General features: G+C 41.5%; 1 protein-coding gene across 3 annotated transcripts in view; it reads left to right on the top strand.

The window, feature by feature from the left end:
- Positions 1-19273, top strand: part of LRRK1 (leucine rich repeat kinase 1) — a 122745-nt gene that overhangs the window by 30972 nt on the left and 72500 nt on the right. For 2 of the 3 annotated variants that reach the window (XM_046653835.1, XM_046653836.1), the window contains 2 exons: positions 9477-9640; positions 16722-16893. In XM_046653835.1, coding sequence (XP_046509791.1) covers positions 9477-9640; positions 16722-16893 — 336 coding nt within the window. Of the gene's footprint in view, positions 1-9476; positions 9641-16721; positions 16894-17011; positions 17116-19273 lie in introns of those variants that run through there. The other variant, XM_046653837.1, reaches the window with a different exon arrangement.

Genomic DNA, 19273 nt, shown 5'->3' with positions numbered 1-19273 from the left:
GATCAGAGTACCTTCAAATCGTGCCATTTTATATTGTGTGAGGATTAAATACAGGAAATGTCTTACTTCTGTGATTTTTAGTTCCTCAGAAGGATGGTTCTTCTTTCTTTACCAGGTCAGGGTTTCTCTGTTGACCATCGCATCTCTCTGCGTGGTGTCTATTCTAGATGTTGAAAAGTAAAATCTGCGAAGACTACAGCATCACCATCTGGCTCTTCCTGCCTAGCTTATCAAGCTGTGTCCCCAGGGTCTAGCTCAGCACATAGTAGGTATTAAATGTTTGTAGAATGAATGAGCAATAAATAAATGAATTTTTGGAAGATGAACTAAGTCTAGGAAAGAATTCATGTTTGCAGCTCTGTATGTCTGTGTTTCTCTTCTTCTGCTGCAGGAAATTCATGGAGGCATTGGTTTCCATTTCCTCTCTGGTTTTTCCATCTAATGAGACAAGATCATCCCTCCTTTTAGTTCCCACGTGTTTGCCGACCACAGTACGTGCCGAATAAGTGTCCCAAGTTTGCTTGGGAGTGCACAGCCTGGGCAGTGGGGGTCAGGCTTTGATGGCAGGTGCTGGGGTTCCAAGTCCCAGCTCACTGTTGGGAGCTGGGTGGGGGCAGCTTCTCTAACCGCCCAGAGCACTGGGCACCTCGTGGAAAGTGGTGCTGAGAACCGCTGCCTTGCATGGGTATTAGGAGCAAGGCGGATGCATACAGGACATTTCTTATAGCATCTGGCAATACTCAATAAATAGCACCAATTACTGATATGCTAAATATCATCATAGACCGTTTTATTTTATCTTTTAAAGTCTGGGACACCTTTGCCAGTTATTGTCCCAGGAGATTTTCTTGCTGTCTTTTTTTCTAGAACTACTGAGTCAAGACTTGGTACATCCAAGAGCAAAGAGTTGCTTCAGTTTAGATAATACCGTCAAAGAACTAGTTCACTAAGTCAGGTTGAAAGTAGTCAAATTTGTGCTGGATACACTTCATCTTTTAATTTTTTCTTTAATTTCAAAATCAATACAAGCTTGATGAGAAAAAAAAGATATTGGAAAACACAGAAAAACACAAAAAGAAAAACTCTCCAGTTATTTCACCTGCTAAAGGCAGCTGCTACTATTATTTATGTGTGTCCTTCAGGTCTTCTTTCCAAACAGAGAGAGAGACAGACAGACTAAATTTCTTTCCTTTTTTTTTCCACAGCATTTTAATCACACATAATCTATCAACCTGGAATAAATTCTTTCACTTTGCATATTTTCAAATAATGTCAAGCAGTGTCTGTGTTACGTGTTCTTTCCATGTTTCAGTCTGTGCCCCACATTCTGCTCTCTTAGGTTAATTTTATACAAGTGTTTTTCATACTTCTCCTTAGTATTCATTGTTGTCGGTTTTAATGGCTGTGTCGCAGTTCCTCATTCTCACGTACCTTGAGGCACTATTTAAGTCAGCTCCGGCTGCTGTGACAAATTGCCACAGGCTGGGAGGTTTAAACAACAGACATTGCTCACAGTTCTGGAGACTGGGAGTCCAAGAGCAAGCTGGCAGATTCTGTTGTTGGGGAGGGCCCAAATCCTGATTTTCAGACAGCCATCTTCTCATCCCCTAACTGGAGATTAGGGTTAAAACCATGAATGGGGGGGGGGAGGGTACCCAAACATGCAGTCCATAACAAATATTAAGTTGGAAAGCAGAGTAGGGGAAATTCTACGGCCTCTGCTTCCACTCTTTCCTCTGCTGCTTGCCGGCTGTATCACTGTGCATAGTGTCTTCATCTTGGCCTCCCGCATCTGTAAAATGGCAACCATGACACCTGCTCATAGCACTGAGGTGAGTGTTCATTTAAATGACATAAATCAAGCACCAGTCAGTGCCGCCCACCTAGGATTCCCTTTACTGTAAGCTGCCTCCTAATTCCCTGACAGTGGCCATTTACCTGGTTGGCGGGTTCTTCCCTCCGCTGTTGTGGGTGACTCTGCAGAGCACAGGGTCATAGCTCAGGAATGTTATCTTTTACTTTGTGCCACATTACTTCTTCAGGAAAATTCCTAGGAGAAAAAAAAATCTGCGTGAACTGGCAGAACCTCGCCCTGGGTCTTAATATGTAGTATTGTCCTATTGCTTTCTGAAACAGGCATACCATTTGCAAAGCCTTCCACAATGACACACCTACCAATTTCACCACACTCTGGCCAGCAGTGTATGTCAGAATCCATTAATTTTTTCACTATGCTGGGTGGATATAACGTGGCATCTTATTATTAACTGTATTTGTTGTTTCTAAAGAAAATAGCACTTCTACTATCTCTCCCAGGGTGACCTGTTTGTATTTATAAATGCCCATCCCCCTTTTATTAACAAAAACCCATTTCCGGTGATTTGGTGACAATATCCACAGAGAAGTTGGACATCTGTGCTGTGAGGCTTTGCTGGTATGAGAAACGCTCAGCCTCTGTTGCTGGAAGCTGTTCTCCGTGAGCCATGAGCCAGGCCCCTGGTGAATGCCACTGCTATCTTTGCTTTCTTTTCTGATGCTGGCTGGTCCAAGTGGCCCAGTGTGATGGAGCTGATCGGGGGCCATCTGGAGCGGGTGAAGAATTACCGCCGAGGGTCACCCTGGGGGTCATGTTGCCCTCCACACCCCCAACCTCTGCATCTTCCCCGAAGAAATAACGGGTTGGATTTCACTGTAATGTGACTCAGAGATGAGAACTGCTGCTGAGGCTAAAACTCTAAAGTGATAGCTGGCAAAGAAAGAAGCATCCTTCCCACTGGAGCCTGGTACACCCGGGGCTACAGTGGGCAAGCCCCCGCAGTGCCAGGAGGGCTCACCTCTGGGGAGGGACAGCCCCCTTCTCCTGGACTTTGGCCACACGAGGACTGGGTGGAGGATGGTACCGGAAGGTTGTTAAACAATTATGACCAGGTCAGTAGCATCCTAAAGTTTGCTTTTGTTTATTCTGCAATTAACCATGTGATGATAGATCTATTTTTACTTTTTTGCTACTCTATTGTTGGAGGTGAATGTAATAAAAAAAAATTCAAGAATGTACAAGTAAAATCGTGTCTTTTGTAGGATGTGCAGAGGATGCCACAGGTTTTGAATTGACAGCATTCTTTCCATCGTACATATTTTCTTAGATGGGCATGAGAGAATTAAATATACAATATATATACATAAGAGGCCAACACTTAGAACTTAGAGAATTAAAGTCACTTTTGGATTACCTCTCTATTGTCCTAGATTTGAAGGGAAAAAACAGTAGAGAGAGAATTTTATCCCAATTGTTGGATCAGGAGGGATGATCTAACAACTATTCTTCTCGAAGAAAGAGTAAGAATGTCGTCTTTGGATATAAGGACAGAGCACACTCAGAATCGACAGACAAAGGAGGCCTCTCTTTAAATGGGGAAGGCCACAAGGAACTGTTGGTATAAGTGACGTGGCTTTTATGGTCAGACTGTATAATATTCATAAAATTCTGTTTTATTACTTCCCCAAAATAAAAGAGAAGAATAATTTCTGTTAGTTTTCCCATAGTCAGAATAATCTGTTTTTCTGAAACCTGAATTACAGAAATGACATTTAGAGATTGAGGTATTGGCAACTAAAAACATTTCTCCCAGAAATGGCTGAATATGTGACTTCAGTGTCACTGAAAGTATTTGTTTATAAATAGAATACTAAATTGAAAGTGATTATCAAGGATTAAATGATGTTCTCGTTCCACAGTTTCTTCAATACTTTTTTAACCAAATTCTTCTGCGCATAATGAACTTTAATTTACCGACCGCGTCTAGCATATTTAAATACTAGGCTACGTAGATATTAACGTTTATCACCGACCAGGAATATGTTCATTTATCATCTCACAGCTTATTGTAAATGCTTGTTGTATTCTTGAATAAATCTCCATGTGCTGAATCTGTAACCCTAGCCATCTACTACATTACAGATTCCTCTCACTTGTTCCCACTTCTAAAAAAAACTGCTATTGGTTTCCCTTCTTCTGCTTTATTTACCTACTGCATTATGCGTGTTAACTTTGCATTAAAAGCAAGTGAAATGCCTGTTTGTCATTTATATATACATGTATATAGGGAATTCTCTTTGCTACATAGGAAAATAATGACGCAGATTAGACAACAAATAGAGAACGAAAAGGAATTTTTTTCCTCAATTTAAAACAGAAACATTCTAACATTTACTATTATTTTCTTACTAGTTCTAGTTACTTATTTGGTAAATTAATATTTTATTGAAACAGAATAACTTTTGGGGGTTATATTTCTAACATAAATTTTAAATCGGAGCTAAATATTCAGAATTGTGATGTTTTACAGTATAAGAGAATATAATTATAGACAATGGTGGATGAGTAGGCACAAATAACTGAATAATCTCAAATAGTATAAATACATTCCTCTGCTGTAAATTTAAATCAAGGGTGACCAATTCTCAAATACCAAACTGTAGTATTTTGGGGGAAAAAGTTACTGTAAAAGTAAATATTTGCCTCAGAAAAGGTGTCTGATGGTGGGAGGAGGGGCTTCTGCCCTTTACGTGATGTACTTCTGTATTATTGCTCAGTGAGAATGTGGTTTTTAAAATTAATTGTGTAATTTCTTTAAAGTTTTAAATAAAAGAGTCATATAATTCCATTATGAGGAACTTGGGAAATAAAGAAAAATATTTTCTAATCCTATCACTAATGCCCCTCCAGCCCATCGTTTGTAATCATCCTTAGCATTTTGGTCTTTTTTTCCTTCAATTTAAATATATGTTAATGATTCTCTTTACAATTTCAGGAAATGAAATGAAGTTGGCAGATTAAATTAAGTGCATGTGCATTAACTGACGTTTCCCCATAACGTTCTTCCAACAGTTTGATATAACCAGACCCCCAGCTCTTGGGGTCAGTGAAGATGGACGAGCATTATCCATGCAACTTAAGAAAGTCACATTCAAAACTGAAAATGCTACATTAAAAAATGTAAATAGAACTGAGCAGAGTCTTGGTTCTTAATACATCATTTACTTCACATATGTTGCTTTATTTAAAAACCAAGTTAAACTAAAATTTCCCCTGTAATTTCATATGCACCCTATGTCCTGGTTCTACCTTCTCAGTGTCCCTTAACTTGGGCTTAAAGGTTAACTGTTTTTATTTACGTTCGTAAAGTGAACAAAAGAGGTTACTTTACATTTGCTTGTGCACACAAACACAGACACACACACACACACACACACACGCTTGTCTTTTATGGAGATAAGAGAGAGATTCTGTTTAATTCTGTTTAAGTCTGGAAGCTGAGCAATGACATAATTAAGTGCTCCTTCTGATGGGCGACACTGCTCTTGATTCCACCTCTCGATCGCCCCTGCCAGTGGCCTTTCTCCTGCCAGCCAGCTCTCTGATGTTTCAGGGTCTCTGATTGTAAATAATTAACGGGGACTGTTAGTGTGTGATGGGAGGCAAAACCGCCTCATTCACACGTATAACCACTTGCACAGTAAGCCCTTTTCTGATTCCTCTTTCCAAAAATACACAGCCAAGAAAACAAGAATCTCTGCTGAGACACAGCCATCTTACACTGAATTGATGTTTGGGGAATGATGGAGATTGTGTGTGATGCTCATCCACTTACGTGGGTTTTCAGAATGGTTGCCTTTGAAATGGTGAAAATCATGGCTTAGAGTGAGCTGTAAAGACCCTGGATGGCGTCAAGGGCCCGTAAGCAGCTGTCTTTGCCTTTCTGCAGAGCAGGATTTTTCTGCGCTGGTGGCGGAGCTCATTCAGTATGCCATATAGCAGGCCCTGCGTTCGGGGGATGATATTTTGATTCATTTCTTCCAACACTTTGTTATGGAAAATTTCAAACACACAGTAAAGTTGAAAGAATTGAACCGTATAGATCTATGTACCCACCATTTAGATTCTACCATTAATGTTTTCTACAATTGCCCTCTCACATTTCTATCCAACTATCTATTTTTGTATCCATCCATTATTTTTTTTTTAAAGATTTTATTTTTTTCCTTTTTCTCCCCAAAGCTCCCCGATACATAGTTGTATATTCTTCGTTGTGGGTCCTTCTAGTTGTGGCATGTGGGACACTGCCTCGGCGTGGTTTGATGAGCAGTGCCTTGTCCGCGCCCAGCATTCGAACCAAAGAAACACTGGGCCGCCTGCAGCGGAGCACGCGAACTTAACCACTCGGCCACGGGGCCAGCCCCTCCATCCATTATTTTTAATCCATTATTTTTAACACATTTCAAAGTGAGTTAGAAACATCTGTACACTTCACCCTCAAATAATTTAGCATTCGTCTTATTAACTACAGTTCAATATTGTTTATAGTTTTTTTAGGTGAAATTTATATAAAGTAAAATGCACATGTCTTCCTTGGACTGTTCGAAAAGTCTTGATGAATAACACCAATGTAATGAAATCACCACCAAGATATAGAACCATCACCCAGACAATTTCTTCGTGCCCCTTCCCTGGTAAATTTCATGCCTGTTACTACCCCAGGAACCACTGTTCTGATTTTTTTTTCCACTCATAGATTAGAGCAGCATATAAATGGAATCATTTTGTGCAATCATTCTTTCACTTTCTCATTCTTTGAGATTCCTCATCAGTCATTTCATGGATCTGTAGTTCATTCCTTTTATTGCTGAGTAGTTACTAAACCATAGTAGTTGTTTATCCATTCTGTTGATGGACACCTGTGCTATTTACAGTTTGGAAATACTGTGAATAAAGTTGCTATGAACATTCTTGGATGAGTTTTTAGACATATTTCCCTTGGGTAAATATCTAAGAATGGAATTGCTGGACCATAGGGTAGGTGTATGTTTAGTTTCTTAAGACACCACTAGATTTATTTCCAAAATTGTTATACCATTTTATACTCCAACCAATAAAGTATGAGTGTTCTGGTTGCTCCATACCTTCACCAAGTATTGTGTCTTTTTACGTTTTAGTGATTCTGGTAGGAGTGTAGTGGTGTTTCCTTGTGGTTTTAATTTGCATTTCCTTGATGGCTAAGGACATCAAGTTCTTTGACTATCTTCTGCTATTTAAATCTTTGCCCATTTTTAATTGGGTTGTTTGTCCTTTATTACTGAGTTATAGGAATTCTTTTTATATTCTATATACCATTCCTTTTTTGGATATATGTTTGGCAAATATTTTCTTCTAGTGTGTAACTTGCCTATTCATTTTTAAATGGTAGATCAATCTTTTGATGAGCAAAAGTTTAAAATTTTGTTGAAGTCTAATTTAGCAATTTTTCCTTTTGTACTTCTTGCTCTCTGTGTCCATCTAAGAAACCTTTGCTTACTCTAACATCATGAAGATATTCTCCTATTTTTTTTTCCAGGAAGCTCTAAAGTTTTAACCTTTATGTTTCAGTCCATGATCCATCTCAAACTAATTTTTGTGTGTAGTGAGAAGTGTATGGGTCAGTGTGGATGTCCAGTTGTTCCAGCACCATTTATTGGAAAGACTTTGCTTCTCTCACTGTATTGCTTTGGTGCCCTTGTCAAAAATCAATTGGATGTACAAGTGTGGGCCTATTTCTCAACTCTGTTCTGTTCCATGGATCTATTTCTCTGTACCAGTAGCACACTGTCTTGATTATTGTAGCTTTATAAGACGTGAAACCAGGTGGTGTACATCCTCCAACTCTCTTCTTTTTTAAGATTACTTTGGATATTCTAAGTCCTTTGACTTTCCATACAAGTTTGAGAATCAGATTGTCAATTTCTACCCCCCAAAAAAAGCCTATTGGAATTATAGTTGAGATTACATTGAATCTCTAGATAAAATTGGGGAGAAGTGACATCCTAACAATATTGATTCTTCTAATCCATGAACATGGATGTCTTTATATTTCTATAGGTGTTGGTTAATTTCTCTCATCAGAGTTTTATAGTTTTCAGGGTACAGATCTTGTCCATCTTTCATTCAATTTATTTCTAAGCATGTAATTTTTATGCTTTTGTAAATAAATTAAATTTTTTTATTTTCCAAATGTTAACTGCTATAATGTCTTTTGCTTTTGTGATGTGAATGTTTGGAAGCCAACCTTGCTCAGCATTTATATTTTTACATGAAAAAAGTCTGTTTTATTCATCTCTTCAAAGAGGCACAGAGACATGGGGTGGGTTTTGCCCCAGCCTGAGAGCTGGGGGACCAAACTTCAGTTCTGGTTTGCCTTTTACTGACTGTGTGAACTTGACCAAGAATGCTAGGATTCTCTCCCTATTTCTGTCACTCAACACAATCAGAATTTAACTCCTTATTCATTGCAGTCTTTTCTGCAATATCTATAGAGATAAAACTTTTAACTCTGGTTCACTTACACATTTGGAAATCAGATAGAAGCCTTGAATTTTATCCCCAGAAAAATATACATACACATGCACGCATAGTTTTGTGTGCAATTTTAAAATGTTCAGGGAACCTCTGAAGCTTGTTCATCAGCCCTTGTGGTCCACAAAACCCCTGTTCTAGAGTGGGAACTCCATGAGGTTAGGGCTGACTTCCTTTACTTCTGCATCTTCAGCACCCAGCACCGTGCTTGGCCTACCACGGCTGCTCAGTGAATGCCCTGGTATTGCCTCATCATGGCCTCCTGCAAGGCTGGTCTCTCCTCCCAGGTGGCACCAGGTGCTCAGTTATCCTGGAGCAGCCCTGCATCATCCCCCACCCAGTACAGCCAGTGTCCACTATTAGGGAATAGCAAGGTGCTCATGGCAACACCACAGTTCAGATAACCAGAATGGCAGAGCCAGGAGGTAACTTAGGGATGCCCTGGGCCAATCACACCAGTGGTTCAAGGGTGTCCCAAGGCCCACAGTTTCAGGGGATTGCCAAGATCATAATATGGCACATTTGTACAGGGGAGGGTATGGATGAGGGCTGCCAATTCTAAATCCCACACCCTTTGTGGTGTTTTCTAGGCAGAGAAGGTATAGGTTTTCACAGCCCTAGGATTTGATTTGTCTTTCTTCCTCCACTAAATACTATATCCCCCTTACGGGTACAGCAGTGAGACAATTTGGCTGGACCACCAGTTCTCCCACCAAAGCCTCTGCTTCTCCATTGCTGTCAGTCAGGTCAACCTGGCAGTTCCCCACCAGGCAGCTGCCCTTGGGTGCCCTGGACCAGCTCCAGGGGATAGTCTTATTGTAGAATCCCCATGAGCTCTACTTGCTGCCTAGTGCCTTCACAGACAGCCTGGCTTCAGCACCAGCCCCACACAGGAAGTCCCTCCAGTAGGGTGCAGGTCTCAGGGTCTGCTGTGCTTGGTGACATTGGCAGCATTTCTGGGCAGCCCCTTTCTGTTCCTAAAGCCCCTAGACTTATGTCATGGACAGCACATCCTGCTTACCTCTCCAGTGATTCCCTGAGCAGCACCGGCAGTGATGTTGACACTATGTGTGTGCTTCCATTCACCCAGGTGCTGGGGACATGGGCAGCAAACCATCCACGCCAGGCGGTGATCCAACAGTGCAATGCCCTGGAACAGAAGGCATTCACGCCGCATACAAGCAAGGAGACCCCAGCAGAGCCCGGCACCTGCTCAGAGAGGCTTGTGATGAGAGCACGTCCCAGCTGGAAAAGGTAGGTTCATGCCGGCCCCTCTGGCCAAAACTGGGGACCTGGGTGGGACAAAGGTTACCACTCAGATTATTTTCTTGTTATCATCATAATCATAGTGGAGATTTTTTATTGTGTTCTGGAAATACCTCATTTTACATGTAAATGTACGGGTGCCAGTCCTTTAGAGTTGACTTCTTAGCCTGTCATCCCCTAGGCACATCACTCCTGCCTTCCCAGGAGACAGGGGAGGGGTAACTGAAATGTGAGGAACAAAATGCCACGCTGAAGGTTTAACCTAGTATATTCTTGTACACTCTCTTTCCATTGTAAAAATAGCACATGCTCAGAAAATTTAGAAATATATAAAAGTAGCAAAAAAAGAAAAGAAAGTAACCATATTCCTAATACATCCAAACAACCTCACTTAGCAGTTTTGGTATATTTTCTTCCAGCCTGCTGATCCACGCGTGCGTTGTTGTTGTTGTTGTTTCTAATATAGATACAGTCACGTTGTATGCATAGTTTTGCATACTGCTTTTTCTCACATAATATTAATCAAGAATTTTCCATATGATAATAAATTCCTTGTATGCTGTAAAGGAGGAAAGGTTTTTATACTTCACTCTGACAAAATGTTGAAACCAGTAGACTTCGTTAAGTTATGTATGTAATACCTAGAGCAACCACTTGAAAAACTGTACAAAGAGATATTCTCAAAAACACTATGGATCAATCAAAATGGAATTTTAAAAATGTTTAAGGAACCCACAGAAAAGCTGGAAAAGAAAACAGAGAGATGAAAGACAGAGTAAACAGAAAACAAACAAACAAAAATAGCAGGCAGACTTAAGCTTTAACATAGAAAGGACTATGTTAACATAAATGGTCCAAATACATGAGCTTACAGACAGAGATTGCAGAGTAGATTTTTAAAAATGAGCAGCTGTATGCTGTCTACAAGAAACTGACTTCAAATACAACAATATGTGTAGGTTAAAAGTAAATGGGTGGAAAAGGATATGCCATGCAAACAGTAATCAATAAAAAGCAGGAGTGGCCATATTAATAGCAGATAAAGTAGACTTCAGAGTAAAGAAAATTAGCGTGGACAAGGAGGGATATTACATAATGGTAAAGGGATCCATCCACCAAGAAGACATAGCAATCCTAAATATGCATGCACCAAACAAGACAGCTGTAAAATACGTGAAACAAAAACTGATATAACTGAAAGGAGGACTAGATAAATCCACAATTATAGTTGGAGACTTTGACACTGTTTCTCAACAATTGGTAGAACAACTAGACAAAAAATCAGCAAGGCTGCAGAACTTAACACCACCATCAACCAACAGGACCTGACTGACGTTTACAAAACATTCTACCCAACAACCGCAGAATGCACGTTCTTTTCAAGTGTCCACAGAACATATCTCAAGATGGATCACATATTCCAGGCTATAAGACAAGCCTCAACACATTTAAAAGAATTGAAATCATATAGAATATGTTCTCTAACTTCAGTGAAATCAAACTGGAAATCAACAACAAAAAGGTAATAGGAAAATCTCCAAGCACTTGGAAACTAACCACAAACTTCTAAATAATCCATGGGTCAAAGAGAAAGTCTCAAGGGAAATCTAAAAAATACATGGAACTGATGAAAATGAAAATACAACATATCAAAATTTGTGGGATGCAGCTAAAGCAGTGCTGAGAGGGAAATTTATAGCACTAAATGCTTACATTAGAAAAGAGGAAAAGTCTCAAATTAATCATCTAAAATGCCACCTAAAGAAACTACAAGAGCAAAATAAACCTAAAGCAAGCAGAGGAAAGGAAATACTAAAAATAAAAATAGAAAATTAAACAGAAAGACAATAGAGAAAATCAATGAAACAAAAGCTGATTTTTTGAAAAGATCAATAAAATTGACAAACCTCTAGCAAAACTAACAAAGAGAAAAGAGAAAAATCACTAGTAGCGGGAATGAAACGGGGAATATCACTACAGACCCTGCAGACATCAAAAGGATAATAAAGGAACACTATGAATGACTCTACACACATGAATTTGACAACTTAGATAAAATGGACCAATCCTGGAAAAATAGAAGCTACAACTCATTCAATATGAAATACATACTTTTAATAGAGTTTTAACTATTAAGGAAATACAATTCATAGTTTAAAACCTCTTAAGAAATCCACAGGCCCTGATGGTTTCAGTGGAGAATTCTACCGAAGGTTTAAAGAAGAATTAATCTCAATTCTACACAGTCTCTTCCAGGAAAAGAAGAGGAAACACTTTGCAACACTGTTACTCTGACACTAAAACCAGACAAAGACAGTAAAAAAAAGAAAAGTACAGACCAATGTCCATCATGAATATAGATGCAAAAATTTACAAAGGGATTTCAGCAATATGTAAAAAGAGTTGTACACCATGACCAAGTGAGATTTATTCCAAGGATGCAAGACTGGTTCAGTATGCAATAATCAATCAATATTGATTATATTAATCAATATGTGATATAGACTTTATATCAATAGACTGCTACAAACAGATTGTTGTGCCCCCCCAAAATTCATACGTTGAATAATGTGATGGTGTTTGGAGCTGGAGCGTTTGGAAGGTGATTAGATCGTGAGAGTGGAGCTCTCATGAAGAGGTCAGTGCTCTTATAAAACAGATCCCACAGAGCTCCCTAACCCCTTCTGCCACGTGAGGACACAGCAAGAAGTTGGCCACCAGGAAGAGGGCCTCCACCTGACCATGCTGGCATCCTGATCTCAGACTTCCAGCCTCCAGATCTGTGAGAAATAAATTTTTGTTGTTTATAAGCCACCCAGTCTATGGTATTTTGTTATGGCAGTCCAAATGGATTGAGACATAGACTGGAGAAGAAAAATCACATTATCGTATCAATTGATGAAGAAAACCATTTGAAAAAAATGTAATACCCATTCGTGATAAAAACTCATAAAATTAGAAATGGAAGGGAACTTTCTCAGTCTGATGAATATCAACAAAAACCTACGGTTAACATCACACTTGATGGTGAAAGGCTGCTTTTCCCCTAAGATCAGGAATAAGGCAAGGATGTCCATTCTCAATATAATTCTGGAAGTTTTATTCAAAAGTAATTATAGCATAATTATATTCAGTATATTACTAGAAGTTCTGGCCAATGCAGTAAAACAAGGAAAGGAAATGAAAGGCATACAGATCTGAAATAAAGAAGAAATAAAGAAAATAATGAAGAAATAAAACTATCTTTATTTGCAGATGACATGATAGTCTACATGGAAATACAAAAAAGAAATGATCCATAAAAGAAAAAATTGATAAATTGGACCTCATCAAAGTTAAAAATTTTTGCTCTGAGAAAGACCCTATTAACAGAGTGAAAAGACAAGCTACAGACTTGGAGCAAATATTTGCAAACCACTCGTCTGACAAAGAACTCATATCTAGTTCATATATAAAAACCTCTCAACACTCAACATTAAAAAGTAAACAGTCCACTTAGAAAATGTATGAAATAGATAAAGAATCATTTTGCTAAAGAGTATATACAGATAGCAAATAAGCCTGAGAAAAGATGTTCGACGTCATTAGCCATTAGGGGAATGCAAATTAAGACCACAATGAGCTATCACTGCACACCTGTTAGGACAGCTGAAATAAAAAATAGTCACAATACTAAATTTTGATGAGGATGCAGAGAAACTCTCTCTCATACATCACTGGTGAGAATATAGAATGGTACAGCCATTCTGGAAAATAGTGTGGCAGTTTCTTAAATAACTAGAAATACACTTAGAGTGTGACCCAGCAATTGCACTACTGAACATTTATCCTGGAGAACTGAAAACTCATGTGCACACAAAAATCAGCACATGATTGTTCACAGCAGCTTTATTTGTAACAATCAGAAACTGGATACAACCAAAAACTCTCAGCAAGTGAATGGTTGACCATGCCATGGAATACTGCCAAGCAACATAAAGGCCCTCACTGAAATATGCAGTGACTCAGGTGGATCTCAAGGGCATTATGCTGAGTAGGGGGGAAAAAGCCAATCTCAGAAGATCACATTCTGTATGATTCCATTTATATAACATTCTCAAAATAACAAAATGATAGAGATGGAAGAGAGATTAGTGGTTGCCAGGGGTTAGAGATGGCAGAGGGTGGGTGCAGCATAAGGTTGGCTAGAGGGAAATCTTCATTATAATGAGATGGTTCTGTATCTTGACTGTGGTGATGGTTACACAAATCTACACATGTGACAAAGTGACAGAACTATATACACACATTGTACTAATGTCAAATTACTAGGGTTTTTTTTTTTTTTTTGGTAAGGAAGATTGGCCCTGAGCTAACATCTGTTGCCAATCTTCCTCCTCTTTTTTTTTTTCCCCTCTCCCTCTAGCCCTTATACATAGTTGTATATCCTAGTTGTAAGTCGTTCTAGTTCTGTTATGTAGGATGCCACCACAGCATAGCTTGGTGAGCAATGTATAGGTCCATGCCCAGGATCCGAACCAGTGAACCCCGGGCCACCGAAGCAGAGGGCACCAACTTAACCACTATGCCACAGGGCTGGCTCCAAATTACTGGTTTTGATCTTGAACTACAAGTATGTAAGGTGTTACCTTTGGGGGAAACTGAGTGAAGGAAACACGAGTGCTATCAGTACTGTCTTTGCAACTTCCTGTGAATCTCCAATTAATTCAAAGTATAAAGTTAAAAAAGAAATGAAGTATAATTCCACGTTTATAACATTTACAAACTAGCAAAAACAAATCTATGGTGTTAGAAGTAAGGATAGTGGTTACTCTGGGCAGGACAGTGACTAGAAGGGGCAGGAGGGGGACTGGGCACAGGTCATCTTTTGTTCCCTAGTCTGGGTGCCGTGACATGGATGTGTTCACTTTGTGGCAATTTGTCAAACTGAACACATCGTCTTTGTACTTTTCTATAGGCATGTTATATGCCAATAAAAAGTTACAATGAATGAAGTGAAGAAAGCATTTGGTTTCATATGGGATTATCTGTGTGTATATATGGATAAGCATGTTCTGGAAGGCTGTGTAAGAGCGGAGAGGGGTTGGAAGGTAGAGGCACAGAGGGAGGCCTCCTTTTTGTCTTACACTTGTGTATGCTGTTTGAATTAAAATGAGTGCCGACTATAGAGCCTCTGGGCTGTCTCTGGCCGGAGAACCAGCCCTGTCCCCTCGGCCCTCTGGTTGCCCCCTGGCCTTGGGCTGGCTCCTGTGACATCACGTGCCACCTCCGCAGGAGGGGGGTTTTAAGCCTCTAACTGGCTGGAGTCTAGACAGCTGCCGGTGATGTGCAGCGAATCATTTGATCAATCTCTGTGGCTTTTCTCCCTCATGCGAGTGCTTTCCTGGAATGGCAGGGCCACTGGGCCCCGCCCTGGGCAGAGTGCAGGCCGGTGGGGTTTTCTTTTCTGGTCGTATTGAATATGTGACTCTCTAATTCCAGTCCCCTAGACTGTGCCTCGTCTTACCTGGCAGACATACCTCACATGGCCAGCCCACTCTCTCCACTTACAGCACCCAAGCCTCCCTCCCAGTCCCACGTTTCCCCGGAAACCTTGGGTAGAAGGGAGGGAATGTGGGCTTCGGAGCTAGAGCCACCTGTTCAAATCCTGGCTAGTTCTGCCGACTGTGAACTCCCTACCCCTAGGCAAGCCTTCATTTCCTCACCCATAGGATGGAAATACAGATACGGCCTGTTATCAGGATTAAATGTGGCCAAGTAAAGTACTCAGTGCAGAATCTGGCTCCTGGAAGAGCTTGACAGATATCCGTTCCCGTCCCTGGGGGTCCATAGACCCATCCTGTCCCTTTTCACCCTAAGTTGATCTCCAAAGGCACTTGTTTTCTAACCTATTCAGCAAGGAAAATATGCTCACTTGTGGCTGTTTTACGCAAATTCCTCACTCAAACATAACTGTAAACTCATGGAAGCCAGAAATTGCCCCTGGCATCGTCAGTGTTCAGCCCAGCTTCTTCCACATAGCAGGTCCTCAGTACATGTCAACCATGGCAAAGGCTGCCTCACTCCAGCGTGGGTTCTGCATCTGCTTCCTTGAACAATGCTGATGCCCAAGGGCATGGGAAGCAGCCAAGTTCCAGGAGGACTTAAAGTTTCAGTAGTGCAATCTAACACTGCATCCAGCATTGATCTGAGCATCTTTTTTGCAGACCCAGGGAGCCCAGGAAAAGTCAGGGCCATTTTCACAGTCAGTCTACGGCATCCACTTACTAGCTGTGTGATCTTGGACAAGTTATGAAACCTCTCTGAACTTCCATGTCCTTGTCCATGTATTAATATACTGCCCGCCTCATAATGCCTTTAAATACCAGAGTGGCTGGAACACGTAGAACTCAGGTTTAGGTCCAATTTCCACCCCATCCTTTTCCTTTGGGCCACCAAGTCAGGAATCCCACTGCTTGTTGCTGGAGGGTCTTTGTCCCTAGTTTCAGGTCTGTGGAGTCCCCTCGTCTGTCACGTCCACTTATGAATAACCTGTAGGGTGGTCCTTCAGAGAGCCTGGCTGCCTTCTCCTCCTGAGGTCCACACAACTTGTATCAGATGGTTACTGAGCTCTGACTCGGTGCCAGGTGGGGACACTCCCACTGTCCCTGTCCTCTTGCAGCTTATGGCAGAGAGCAGCACTGTCCCAATGAACTAGAATGTGAGCCACATTTATAATATCAAATTTTCCGGTAGCCACGTTTAAAAAGTAAACAGAAACAGGTGGAATTTTAATAATCTACTTTGTTTAACCTAAATATATTCAAGATCATCATTTCGACATGTAATCAAAGTTTACCATTTTTGTACTAAGTCTTTGAAATCACATGTGAGTTTACACTTTCAGCACCTCTCACTTTGCACAAACCATATTTCAAGTCCTCAGCAGCCACATGTGGCTGGTGCTGTGATCCTGGACAGCCCAGCTCCGGTCTTGCCCATGGACTTGGTGAAGCATTTAGAGTCACTTCTCTTGGCAGTGCCCAGTGCTCATCTCACGGAAGTCCTGTTCCTCTTCCGTTCTGACCAGGGCCAGCTTCTGAGCATCTCAGCGGCCTATGGGGATCTGGAGACCGTCCGGTATCTTCTCACCGAGAGGCGGGTACAGCTGCCAACAGAGCCCACCGATGACAACCCAGCCGTGGTAGCAGCGCATTTTGGGCACACTGACATCGTGCAGGAATTACTCGAGTCTTTGCCAGGTAAATCCCAGGGCGTGAGCCCCTCATACCTCTCAGGAGACCCTCTTCCTAGGAATCAGACAGGCATTTGGGGGACTTCACCCCCAAATGCTTGTTTCTTCACACTTCCACCAATCAGGAGATCCAGAAATCTGGGGCATCCAGCTGACAATCCAAACAAAGTGAAAACTGCCCGCCAACGGCGGCACCGCGTCCCACACCTCACTCTCTTTAACTCACGAGGTAAATTCTCTCATGCCGTGTTTGATAAAGAATATGGATCTGTGTTCCTTTTTAAAAATTTAGTAGACTTTATTCTTTAAAGCAGTTTTAGGTTTACAGAAAAGTTGATGGGAAAGTACAGAGAATTCCCATATACCACCCCCCACAGTTTCCTCTATTTATTCACATTTTGTATCAGTGTGGCACATTTGTTACAATTGATGAACCAATACTGATACATTACTGCTAACTAAAGTCCATAGTCTACATTATGGTTTCATAGTCTATGGGTTTTGACAAATGCATAATGACGTATATCTACCATTACCGCATCATACAGAACTGCTTCACTGCCCTAAACATCCTCCGTGCCCCACCTCTTCACCTCCGCCTCCCCCACCTCCTGGCAACCGCTGTCTCCACAGTTTTGCCTTTTCCAGAATGTCATATAGTTGGGTTAATACAGTACCTAGCCTTTTCAGATTGACTTCTTTCACCTAGAAATATGCATTTAAGTTTCCTCCATGTCTTTTCATGGCTTGAGAGCGCATTACTTTTTATCACTGAATAATATTACACTGTCTGGATGTTCCATGCTTTGTTGCTTTTTTAGTAACAAGTAATTTAGACTCAAGGTGTCCTGGTCTCCTTTAATTTCTCATGGTGGCCTTGGATCCATGACACTGTGCAAGTCCAGGCATCGCTACAGCTATAGACTGAGGCATTACCTTAGCAGTGGTCTTTGGGAGACAGGCGTTTGCTTGGGAGCAGGGCTGGCTTTGTGGGTGTGTGACAGTGCAATCACACAGGGCCTTGCATTTACAGAAGTCCCACACGTGGTTTAACACTCTGCACTCGCCATCTTGAATTTTTTTTTTTTTTTTTTTGAGGAAGATTAGCCCTGAGCTAACTGCTGCCAATCCTCCTCTTTTTGCTGAGGAAGACTGACCCTGAGCTAACATCCGTGCCCACCTTCCAATACTTTATATGTGGGATGCCTACCACAGCATGGTGTGCCAAGCGGTGGCATGTCCGCACCCAGGATCCGAACCGGCGAACCCCAGGTCGCCGAGAAGTGGAATGTGTGAACTTAACCACTGTGCCACTGGGCCAGCCCCAGCCATCTTGAAATTTTTAATAATTTTAAAACAAGGGATCCAATTTTTCTCATTTTGCATGGGGCCCCACAAATTATGTAGTCATACTGTTAGAGGGTGTCCTGCTGTGTGCTTTGAGGTAGATATTGTGCTCAGAGTTGGTTCCAAGCTGGTGCCCCTCTCACATATCTGGAGGGAGAATGAAGTTATAGATAGAAATCAGGGCAGTGTTAAGGCCCAGAGATGCAGATTGGGTCAAGTGAGAAATAGGAGAGCAAGGAGGAGCCTGGGTGCCCTTGAGAAGCCAGTGTCTGACACCTTCTCTTCAGTGATCCCCAAGAGTAGCTGTGTTCTAGCCCCAAAGAGTACATGCTAGCTGACTCACTCACTGAATTGTACAGTTTACATTTATTGAACATTTGCCAAGTACTGGACATTCTGCAGAACTTGAGAGACACAAAGAGATTTTAAAAGGTGGTCCCAGCCCTTTTGTAGCTCCTGGTCAAGCAGAGGAAGTCGAGGCAGAAAAGAGTAACTCTGTGCAGCGTAACTCTGCTGAGGTGGAAGTATTTCCACAGCGATTTGTGAGCACACTGTCTCGTCTGGGTGAAGGATGGGGTCTTCAGAGAGAGCTGACATCTGAGCTGGGCTTTGCAGGGTAAATAGGAGCTTACTTGTCAGACAGGTGAGCAAAGGGCTTGGGTTGCCTGCTTTTGCAGAGCAGGGAGCTTGGCTGGACTTGAGCACGATTTTCAGCTGCTCCCAGGGGCATCCTATCTTCAACTGGGGACAGAGTTGCTGAGGGCTAAAGGAGTCCAGAGCATTGTGCTGGGCCCTGCCAGAAGTGTGGAGATGGGCAAGACAGTGTGCTCCCTCTGGGAATCCCCAAACTGTAGAGGAAGGCAGCCATTGTCAGAAGTAATGTAAGACCAGAAGACACACACGAGGCAGCTAGAGATGAGGGAGGGTTCCAGAAGAGGGGAGATGAGAAGCTCACGAGGGGTGGGTACCTCACCATGTGATTGTGAGCATCATCTGAAGTACATCATTATGTAATTCCTGGTCTCTGTACCTGAGCAGGG

The sequence above is a fragment of the Equus quagga genome, chromosome 2, assembly GCF_021613505.1.
Source record: "Equus quagga isolate Etosha38 chromosome 2, UCLA_HA_Equagga_1.0, whole genome shotgun sequence".
Lineage (NCBI taxonomy): Eukaryota > Metazoa > Chordata > Mammalia > Perissodactyla > Equidae > Equus > Equus quagga.
This window is presented reverse-complemented; position numbering and strand designations above follow the sequence as displayed.